Source organism: Danio aesculapii, chromosome 4 (genome assembly GCF_903798145.1).
Source record: "Danio aesculapii chromosome 4, fDanAes4.1, whole genome shotgun sequence".
NCBI classification, from domain to species: Eukaryota; Metazoa; Chordata; class Actinopteri; order Cypriniformes; family Danionidae; genus Danio; species Danio aesculapii.
Window position 1 is genome coordinate 35,173,515 of NC_079438.1, and position 12,314 is coordinate 35,185,828.

General features: G+C 36.2%; 1 protein-coding gene across 3 annotated transcripts in view; it reads left to right on the forward strand.

Moving 5' to 3' along the window:
- Positions 1 to 5,051, forward strand: part of usp6nl (USP6 N-terminal like) — a 104,195-nt gene extending 99,144 nt beyond the window's left edge. For 2 of the 3 annotated variants that reach the window (XM_056455538.1, XM_056455539.1), the window contains exon 14: positions 1,550 to 5,051. In XM_056455538.1, coding sequence (XP_056311513.1) covers positions 1,550 to 2,952 — 1,403 coding nt within the window. In that variant the 3' untranslated portion in view covers positions 2,953 to 5,051. The remainder of the gene's footprint in view (positions 1 to 1,549) is intronic. The other variant, XM_056455540.1, reaches the window with a different exon arrangement.
- Positions 5,052 to 12,314: the final 7,263 nt, after the last annotated feature.

Genomic DNA, 12,314 nt, shown 5'->3' on the forward strand with positions numbered 1-12,314 from the left:
ACTGTAAATCTTGTTTTATTTGGCAGTTTGGTTCCTTAAAAGACATTCAGCTGCATGAGCGTTTCACTTCAGTGTTTGTTGACTTTTTGATCATTTAAAGACTCCATGAAATGCAGTTTTCTGGCATACGGAAGTTGAGTTGTGAGCTGCATACCTTAAGTCAGGGATGCCCAAACTTAATCCTGGAGAGCCCTGGTCCTGCAGATTTTAGCTTCAGCTTGCCTCGGCGAACTTGTCTGAATGTTTCTATTATACCTAGTAAGACCTTGATTAGCTGGTAAGAGCTAAAATATGCAGAACAGCAGCCCTGAGGAAGCAGGATTGGACAGCCCTGCCCTAAGTGCCAGATGAATCATAAAGGGATAGTTCACCCCCAATAAAAGAAAAATTCCTCACCATTCACTCACAGTCAATTGGTTTTAAACTGTCGAAACCGCCAGCCATTGACATCTGTACTAGAGATGAAAATACTGAAAGTGCTACTTTCCAACATTGTTCAAAATATATTTTGTGTTAATAAGAAGAAAGAAAATCAAAAGACTCAGACTCAACTTTATTATCCCGTTTAGGGAAACTAAAATTGCAGCAAGGTGCCATAACACAGGCGAAGTTCCATGTACACATTACCAAAATATTACCACATTACATACAATACATCATTATTAGATGCATCTCCCTCCCTGCTGGACACTTAAAGACATAATGGCCACCGTTATAAATAAAATTCTAATTCTATTTGTCCTTCAAATACAGTAGGAGCTCTAAAATGACGTCCTTATGGTAGCAGCTGAAACACAGAGTACAATGGGTGATTCGTAGTGCATAGGATAACCTGAGCTGTCTTTAAAACACAATTACCGTAAAACGGATTCAATAAATTGTTTATAAAACAGCGTCATCATAGAGGTACAAAAGGGTTTAGAAGAAGCGAAGGGTAGGGGTGTCAAAATTAATTGCATCTATGGGGACATTGTGATGCAGAATGAGGATGATTGGTTTAGTAACAAACCATAACTGGTTAGAATGTACTCACTTTTTTTGTGGTTCTGTGGCGAGGGAAGTGAGACATGTGAAAAAGTAGCATACTATGGTGAGGGAGGCAAGACAAGTTCACGAGCAATTAAAAACTATTTTAAAAGCCTAGTCTGGGCACATGTTGCTGCTTGTTGAGTTTGCTAGGTCAGTCTTCTACTGACAGTATATTGTATTTAATGACAAAATTGTATACATGAAATACAACTGAAAATTAAGTATATAGTAAATGCATTGTGATATCAAATAGAACCGAATTAATAACATGATAATCGTAATCCAATCGTGAGACCAGTGTAGGTTCACACCCCTAGTGAATGATGAGTAAATAATGACAGAATTCTCATTTTTGGGTGAACAGTCTCTTTAATGTTTACTTTAGTTAAATAGGAGAGAAAATTATAAAATAGCGAATGCATGTAGAGCATATCATGTTTACATTTCATGGGGTCTTTAATGCCTGGTATTTTTATGTTGACGTTGGCTCTGATTGGCTGCTTTGCTATTACCCTTGCAGGCAAGGAGGACGAGTACCCTAAGAAACCATTAGGTCAGCTTCCCCCTGAGCCTCCAGGATTGGCAGCGGCAGCAACCAATCATATGGCTAACGGGCAGCCGGTGGGACAAACAAGAGAGGGTCTCCCCCCACGTGGTCCAAGCCCTGCAGTAAGTGTCAGTAAACGAGTAGACTCTGGTCCCGTCACCGATGGTACACCCGAGAGGTACCAAGACAGTCGGCCGCCCAGCTCACTGGACAAGGTGCATCATCCAGATAAAATTGAGAGGGATGGAAGGGGCGTATACGCTCATAAAGAAAGGGTGCCAGTCGGTGGAAAGGCTTCGACCCAGAACCAGCCGAATCACAACTCTAATGCAAGATCCAGCATGCGCCGAGAAATTGGACCTCGCTGGGTCAAGCCTTCCGAGGGCAAACTGGAAGCAGTCAAAGCTGCAGCACTTCGGGAAAGCCAGCTGAGCCTAGCTACGGGTGTCCCACCCTCACCCAGCTCCCCAACTCCAGATGAAGCCACCGGGGCACAGCGCCGACCCCGTTCACGAGCATTTGCTCCAGGCTCCAACCGGGCTTCTAATGCCTCGCAATACGACAACGTCCCGGGACCAGACGGAGAAGTTATGGAGATTATAGAACTGGAGAAACCACCATCTCGTCCCCCATCCCGACCATACGTCGGACCTCCTTTGAGACAAGGCAGTCCCACCCGCCCCCCTAGTGGCGGAACTGGAGTCTCTCCCTTCAGGGTCCCCAAGCAAAGCATGATGCAGTCTAAACCAGAACCCCGTGCTCCTTTGCACTACCCACCCGGCATGACGCCTGTCTACACTCCCTACATTTCAGAAACCCGGCAAGAGGAGAGACTATACAGCCAGTCGTACACAGAGCAAATTTACGCAACTACAGGACGTGGCTCCTCTAACCCTTCGCCTGAGAAAACTGTGATGAACAACAGCTATTTAACCTACCGACGGCCACCACCAGACATGCCCCCTCTCAGGGTTGCTCCGGCTGAGCTATCATCCCAGATTGACAGTGCTGGCGAGGGTGTGTATTACTTGAGACAGCCCACCCGACTCATAGGGTCTCCTGCTTACCCATCTACAGAACTGCGTTACGAGGGAAACAGAAGAAGAGAGGGCTGGTACGGGGATGTGGAGGCAGGGCCTCCGCGGTCTCCTGCGGGAGTACCTCGATCTCCCAGCTTCCAGAAAGCTCAGCTGTCTCCCGTTCACCCTGTTCAGGAGTTTAACTTTGGCCAAGCAAATATCTCGGATGCTGTGCTTCACTTCAGAGGACCTTACCAAGAGCACTCAGGCAGGCAACAGCTCCCCCCGCTGTTTGGAGGAGCACACTACAGGCAAGCGCAGGAGGCCTTCGCAATGCAGGAGTCCATGCTGCTCTGAGAGAGACAGATCAAGAGGAAAACACTGTATGAGTTACGACTGGCAAGCAGTTTTGCATCGATTTAATGTTTTTGAATTATGTTTCGTTTGTTCGTCTGTCCGTCTTACAAGTCTTATCAAGCAAAAATTGCCAGTTTTAGGCATTCCTACCGATCAAAGACCGACTGAAGAATTTTACTTTTTTCCGTAGCTTTTTCTTTGTAAAAAAAAAAAAAAACATTAACTGCCGATGCGAGCTTTATAACAGAGCTTAAATGTGCAAACAGAGATTGTGTTGTTTGTTTGGTTGGCACACTGAGATATTTAAATGGAGGGTTATGGCGAGTCTTTCTCGGATGGACAAACTCAGTTACTGATCGATTATCATCTATTTTTTTATGCGTTTCAGACATAAACACGTACTTTAGAGGACACTTTATTCCTTGATTGTGAATATATTTTTTAAGAACAAAGATTTGTGTAGGTTAGTTATGTATAATTCTGAACAACTATAACAGTGAATATAATCGCTGTTAGAGCATTTCAATGCATTACTACAGTGTTGATATGAAAGTAAAAACCTTGTTTGTAAGGTTCGTTTTTGAGGTTATATAGATATATATATATATATGAAAATTCTGATATTTAATTTTAAGTCGAAAGGGACGTTTAGGGAGTTTGTGCGATTTTAAAATCTGACCAGCAAGTAGAGGTTGGATTTTAGTATTTCAGTTTCAGTTCATCATGGTTAAAACTTTAGAAATTAACTGACTGATTTGAGTAAAATCCTTGCAGCTGCCTTAGATGCGGCCCGGACATGACAATATTGCGTTATTGTAACTACAGCAGAAAACTCTGTAGGGTGATTTCAAGTAAATTGGGCCACTTTTGACTGAAATTCATCCGATATATGTTTGTCTGTGATTCCCAGTGCAAATTATGCAAGTATATTCAGTAATAAGTTGTAGCATGCAGCTGATGTGTTAAGTTGGTTGTACCTGTGCTATGTGGAATTCTTCTAATGGATGTTTTATTGCATTTTTGAATTTATATTTCACAAAAAAGCACAGGTTTTACACAGTCGAGCTGTATAAATGAATCGCGGAGTCTCGCTGAATACTGTTCCCTAATCTTATTTGGGAAACTAGATTAAAAGCTCCGTCATTGTAACCCACTAACCTGGTTTTGAGTGAAGGCCTTTTTATGGCTTCAAAACGTTTTCAAATCATGACTACAAAAATTAAGATGAAACAAGTAGCATTGCTCGTCTATTTTGTTCATTCATTCATTCAAGTTTAGGTGAGGGATTTCTCTGGAAATGCGATTTACATATACGTGTTTTATTCTGTAAACTACTGATAAGACAATTTAAATAGAAAATATAGTCATTTAGTCACTAAAAAGGCCATTATTGCAGATGTTTATATTCAAAATTGTAACTTTGATTGTCAAACATAACAAATTAAAGATGTATTATTCTGACCAATTTTCTAGGGGAAATAAATAAATAGTCAAAAATGCTCTAAATGACAATATTTTTATTTGACATTTGAAAGAAATGTTATCAGACCTTTATAGAATAAAACAAATATTACAATTTTACACTCACACATAGCAGAGACTTTTACAGAGGTTGAGTGCAGTTTTTTTGTCATTCCCTCCACCTACAGGGTCATGATGAGATTATCATGTCATGTTCCTGCAGGTGAAGACATAATTATGACATAATACATAATAGATGGATTATTTCACAATATAGCTTAATGACCAGTCCAGAAGTCTTTCAGAACTGTTTACGCAACACACTTCTAATGTATTCCTTTTTGATGTTTGCTCTTCGTAATCATATCGCTGCAAAATAAAGAATAAAAACTAAACACTCCCTTATTTTTTGTCATGGACAAACAAGCTAAATTATTAATATTTGCTCTAGCTCCAAATTGGTTCCTGTCTTTGCAGTATACAGTATATATACACTTCATTTTGATGCAGTATTTCAATTCCGATTGTTTGAATGAACATTATTTCTTTGTTAAACTACTAAATGCAACTTGATTATCAGATTTCCCCTTCTCTAATAAAACATGGGGTTATTAAAAAGAAAAAGTCTGCTGTTTTGTTTTTGCATGTGTGAACAGGACCATAGCCACCAATAACTGTGAGGATGACGAATCTTATTTTAAGGTAAGAAAATGCATTTATTTTCCTTTTTGTCGGTTATGAAATTTTGGCCTTTTCATAATTTATTACTGTTTTTAGTACTGTTACTGATATATATATATATATATATATATATATATATATATATATATATATATATATATATATATATATATATATATATATATATATATGTATATATATATATATATATATATATATATATATATATATATATATATATATATATATATATATAATCATTTTGTCACATTTTATTTATTTGTCTTTAGATTTCAGTTAAAATACTGGATTTTTTTTCTACTTCACTGAACCATAAATCTCCACTTCAGCATGTCTTCCTTGCACCCAATTGCACAGATGTATTCATGTCTAAATTCTGATGGTTTTGTACATAAAGATGTTTATGCATAATTTGCCTAATTGTATACAACTTTGCTACATTTTCTAAACTAAGGAGTGATAGAAGTGATTCCCAAAATCCTGTTCATAAAAACATTTGATTCTGATGTTTAAATAACGAAACAAGAATTTTGAACCTGACTTTATCCAAGGTTCAGAAATCTGTGCATGATATTAATGCAAATGTGCATTTGTATTTAAGAAAATAATCCCTAATTTATGTGTTTAACGTCTTAAGTTTGGACTTTCTAAAGGTTGAAATTCTTAATGCGATCAATCAGCTGATAGATCTTGTATAAATAAAAGAAAACATTTCTTTTGAGCTGTTTAAACAAGAACATCATCTGTTCGTTTGTTTTAGAGTGTTTGCTGGATTCCAGAAATCAAGTTTAACTTATCTTTAAGTTAATTCTGAACTCTGGAACTATTAACTTAGCAAGTTCTGTCAACTCAGGTTATGTTTAACCAATGTCATTCTTAACAGAAACCATGAGTCATCTTCTGTTTATGCCATCACCCAACCCACCCCCTTTTTCTACATCTTGATCTTAAATTGTATGCACTTGTATATCATATTTATGTATTTATCCACTTATCATTTAACAAATGTGGGTATGCCAGCATGCTTTCTGGAACACCCTTTGGTCTGAACTATTTTATACATAATCATCTTGTTTAAGTCTGTCTGTCTTTAATCTTTTACAAAATAATAATAATATTAATTTAACAGGTGTTGCTGGTAGGCGTTTACTGATCTCTCAACCAAGCATTAGTTTTAGATGACTTTTTTCTTTCTTTTTAAAACATAAAAGATAAATATAGAAGTGTTTGCTCAGATACTGTTTAATGGGAGAAGTATGTTACTGATAGTTGTTGTTTGTACCCAGTTCACCTACAGCGCTCAGCAATGTCAAAGTTGTTAAGATGGAAGGCCAATCAAATTGAAGCAGGCGAGGTTTTCGGTTCACAGTGCAAAACAGGTAAGTTGTACTAGAGAGTTATTTAAATTTTTTACGAATTGTTGTCACAAATAATGTTATTTTGAGTGAAAAATTGGGATACTATATTTACTATAGAATTTGAGATTAAGGTTACTTCTGTAGAAGAAACAATAACCATCAACGAATTTCAAAATTGTTAAGACTGTTGTGTACATTTAGTTTATTATAAACTAAAACTAAATAATTGTGAATCCAAACTTTAATCTTGGACACTTTAAAGATAGCATTTAACAAAAACATATCTTATTTACTTAAATAAACTTTATTAACCTGATAAACACCAGATGGCGCTCTGCAATTAAATACTTGATACAAGCAAAAAAAAAAAAAATAAATTGTGTATATATATATATATATATATATATATATGTATATATATATATATATATATATATATGTGTGTGTGTGCGTGTGTGTGTGTGTGTGTGTGTGTGTGTGTGTGTGTTTTAGATGTTAACCTCTCAACTTTCTTTTAATAACATAAAATCTTTATTCATAAGAGAAAATCTTAATTATATGTGACAATTGAAACTGTAATGCTACTGGTCGATATTAGCCCTTATACATTTAGACCATTCATTTAAATCTGTTAAAAATACTAAAAACTAAGTGACTAATAAATAAATAATGGCCATGGTACTAGTAATGCTAAGGTTGTGAGTTTAATTCGCACACACACTTACTGATAAATGGCATTTCAATATAAAAACATCTCTCATGGTTATTTCCAAAACAATACATTGCGTTGAAAACAATAGATTCATTTTTATAACCTGAGCAAATACTATTCTAACAATATGAGTGGCTGTTATCTCATTATAAAACAGCCATTGTTTCCAGTCCCCATGACACCTTTGTTTCAGCTGAACATATTCAAGTCAATGTGCTGCTCATTTGAGTTTGAAAATACTAAAGAGCCAGATGAGAATAGGTGAATTTGATGATGATTCAGTTCAGAGACACAGAAGGTCTATGGTGATGAAACTTAACTTTAAACATAGGTTTTGTTTAGTTTTCCAGAACAAACAAAGTGGAGATGACTAAAAATGTGGAGTTTACCTTCAGGTCACTGGAAACCTCTTGCGGTTGAGTATTTAAAATGACATAATGTATGGGCGTCTTGTCAGCGTTCGCTCCAGGCTAGAGCTGTTGATTTATGCTGTCAAATTTGTTGACGTAACTCATTGTGTACAAAGACTGACCTGAAAATGAATCATTGGCCAAATGAACGGGACCTGCGGCAAACAGAAACAGGTTTGCTGTGGTTTAAAGTGTTTTATTTAGGCTAGGCTCTCAAACAAATTATTATTAGCCAGAAATATACATGGATGGATGGATGTTTGGATTGATTGATTTGTTCTATGATAGATAGATAGATAGATAGATAGATAGATAGATAGATAGATAGATAGATAGATAGATAGATAGATAGATAGATAGATAGATAGATAGATAGATAGATAGATAGATAGATAGATAGATAGATAGATAGATAGATAGATAGATAGATAGATAGATAGATAGATAGATAGATAGATAGATAGATAGATAGATAGATAGATAGATAGATAGATAGATAGATAGATAGATAGATAGATAGATAGATAGATAGATAGATAGATAGATAGATAGATAGATAGATAGATAGATAGATAGATAGATAGATAGATAGATAGATAGATAGATAGATAGATAGATAGATAGATAGATAGATAGATAGATAGATAGATAGATAGATTGATTGATTGATTGATTGATTGATTGATTGAAGCAGTTTGATAAAGGATAAATGGATGGGTGAGTGGGTGGGTGTTAACCTTGTTGACTTGTATGTTAACCAGAACGCAGAAACCACAAGTCACCATGGAAAAGATGCTTTCTTCTTCTGTTTAATGGTGAGTTACATACTTTATGCTTAGCTCCCACTAATTGTGCATTATTATATGGCTTGATCCTAAATTGTATGCATTTATATATCATATTTATGTATTTGTTTATAATTGTTGTTGTTGTGAACATGAATTATACAGATGCTGTTACTCACCACATAGGATTATTATTATGATTTATTATGGTCTGTTTCGCTTTCACATCTGTTAAAAGGTGAGATACGTTTATATAATACAGTTACATAGTAAGTACATTTCATAGAAAGCTTAAAAATATGTTTTATTTAGAATTTATCAAATATATTAAGAAACACTCAAATACACTGCAAAAAGACACTACTAAAAGACTAAAAATATGACTGAGTTGTAAATAAATGATTTCATTTTAGTCAATAATATTCCAAAAATTACTTTAAAAACTGAATAAATATGAATTTACACATATTTACACAAGTAAATAAATAGACTTAATGATGGGCTAAAAAAGTGCGCACGCAGATTTTGTGTGGGCCCACTTATCAGTTTATTACAAATTCAAGTGGATTGAACATAAAATAATTGAGTTGTCAAAAACCCTCAAATATTGTGTTGTTTGAGCTCATTTTTAATAAGTATTTTGACCAAACAACAAACATCAGTTTTTAGAGTGTATAAAGCTCAGAGGTGAACTAAACCTAAAACATAACTTGCTCTGGAGCAGGTTATGTTCTGAGCATATTTAAGATATGGAAATTTACATACCCCTAAAGTTACATCAGTATTTGGAACCGAAAGCTGAGGTGATCCACTTACTGTACATATCCTTAAACGTATTCAGTTATGTCAGATATCTTGCTTTTTTGAACACCTTTTGGTCTAAACTGTTTTATCCATATCCATCTTGTTTAAGTTAGACTGCTGTAGCTGTTACCAAGTCTAACAGTCACTACATTAGACCAAGCTAGGTTTAGCTGGTCTCTTCTTCATTAAAAAAAATTATTTGTGCTTCTTGTTCAAACTACTTACTTAAAAGGAGCTGAAACAACACAATTCGTGAATTTTTGAGTGGACAACTTAATTCAATCCCCTCTCATTTTTTACATTAATCGATTTGGGTTGAGAGTTGAATCAGACTTGAAACATGAATGAATTGTGTGGAACCCTGGATTTTTCGTAGTGTTTGAAACAAAAGTTAAATAGAAACACTTCAGAATTATTTGCTGTTGTCTTTTACAAAAAAATACTTATTCCTCTTGCCTGGTCTCAACTAATTTAAACAGTTTTAACTCTCTCAACCAAGCCAAAAAAAAAACTTAACAGTGAATTGAAGAAGTCTTTACTTTTTACTCAGTCTCTCAACTAAGCCAAGGCAGCTTTAGTCATTGAGTATGTTTAAATGGACATCAGTAATCAAAGTATTTGCCTTAATCTGAATAAGACAATAATATGGTTAAGATGTTTATATGAGTTGCTTTTTGAATGTTCATTTCATAATCCCGTTTTACATGTTATAGCACATAATTCGATTAACGTCATCGCGTCACCACGCTATCCACATTTTCTCCGCAGTTTCATGTAATTTTGGGTGTTTCTTTTTAATTTGTCGACTTTAACTGCAGTTTGACACCTTCACTTTCATTCAGGAAAATTTCACGCATGTCCCCGTGACAAACGAGATATTGGATGCGAGTATGAACTGCTGGAAGTGTAGTTTCAATGGAATTTCATACTGCACGTATGGGTAAAAAACCTCGGCATGCGAGTGTCGGTGTTATGGTCCTTTACTGACTTGGTAGGTGCAGAGAATAGTGTCAAACAGCCGTTTGTAAATCCTGTCGCAATATGCAGCAGTAATAGTTTGATTGCGGTGTTTATTTTGTAAAAAGTCTGATAGTCTGAGCTTGTCTAAATGAGGTCAAGCTAAATTTAGCTGTTTTGTTTATAAGTATCACCTGTATAAATGACCATCTTGTTTAATTATTATGATTTTATTTATTAATTATTTATTTAGATACTGTTATATATAAAATCGTTTAAGGTTGTTTACGTGTGTAGTATTTAAATACATAGCTACAATGCTCTCATCAGCTGTGGATGTGTACTGACAGATACCGGTAAACACCTTCACACGTCTTAACACATCGATAATCCGCATGCATGAACACAATCTCACAGCGTTCCATACATGTGTCACAATATGACACTAAATTCCAGCTGTCATGACTAATCATGTGCAGGGGTTTTTACAATGAGACTGGAATTATGGGCTTGAATGGATCCAGATTTACTCTTCACAGTGGTCTCAAGAATAATCCTAAACGGCAGCCATAACCGAATGAGTTTAATACTTTGAGTGAAGGAGTGGCAGTAAAACATTTCAAGAAACCAGATTTCAGCATTTGGCAATAGCCTTTTTTATTTTGCCCATGCACTTTTCTGAAAATGTAAACAAAATGTACTTTGTCGTCAAAAACAATCACATTAGGGAAATTTGGCAGCTAAAATTGGTTTATTATCCGTTGTCAAAATGTTGCTTTGTGTGAAGCACGGAACAGCCTTTACAGAATTCAGCTGGACATTTTTCAGAGTTTTTTCATCCTAAATTTGCATCAAATCGTATTGCCTTACAGTGAAAATATACAGCAGTCTTTTTAAAATGATTAATTTTGGGACGTGGAGATTCATTGGGCTGTACAATCCATATGAAGGAAACAAACAGAAGCATAAATGTTTTAGTTACCTTAATTAGGGTTTCTCTAATTCACCGTTTTTCCTGATCTACATGAAGCTTTGTGTGAGTTTTAAACGTTACTTCTGTTAAACTGTAAACAATTAGTGAAATATTTTTAAAAGCTGGGTACATTGAGGTGTCATTATTTAACCCACTGTTCATCCATTCGTTATTCAAATGCAACATATTAACAAAACACTTTCAGCAACTTTAAATGACCCCAAAAACTCAAAAATGAGTCTTTCTGCAGCAATATTACAGATGTACACTTTATTATGAACACCTGTCTAACTGCTCATTAACGCAAATTTCTAATCAGCCCAATCGCATGGCAGCAACTCAATGCATTTAGGCATGTAGACATGGCCAAGATGATCTGCTGCAGTTCAAATCGAGCATCAGAATGGGTAAGAAAGGTGATTTAAGTGACTTTGAACGTGGCATGGTGAATGGTGCCAGACGGGCTGGTCTGAGTAGTTCAGAAAGTGCTGATCTACGTATTGTGATTTTCATGCACAACTATCTCTAGGGTTTACAGAGAATGGTCCAACAAAGAGAAAATAACCAGTGAGCAGCAGTTCTGTGGGTGCAAATGCCTTGTTGATGCCAGAGGTCAGAGGAGAATGCATGGCCGGACTTGTTTGAGATGATAGAAAGACAACAGAAACTAAAATAACCACTCGTTACAACAGAGTACAACCTTGAGGAAGATGGGCTACAGCAGCAGAAGACCACACCGGGTGGCACTCCTGTCAGCTAAGAACAGGAAACTGTGGCTACAACTGGCTCAACAAAATTGGACGAGAGAAGATTGGAAAAACGTAACTTGGTCTTATGAGTCTTTATTTCTGTTGCAACATTCGGATGGTAGGGTCAGAATTTGGCTTCAACAACATGAACGCATGGATCCATCCTGCCTTGTCTCGAAGGTTTAGGCCGGTGGCGATGGTGTAATGGTGTGGGGGATATTTTCTTGGCACACTTTGGGCCATTTAGTACCAATTGAGCACCGTGTCAACACCACAGCCTACCCGAGTATTGTTGCTGACCATGTCCACCCCTTTATGACCACAGCGTACCCATCTTCTGATGGCTACTTCCAGCAGGATAACGCGCCATGTCATAAAACGCGAATCATCTCAGACTGGTTTCTTGAACATGACAATAAGTTCACTGGACTCAAATGGCCTCCACAGTCAC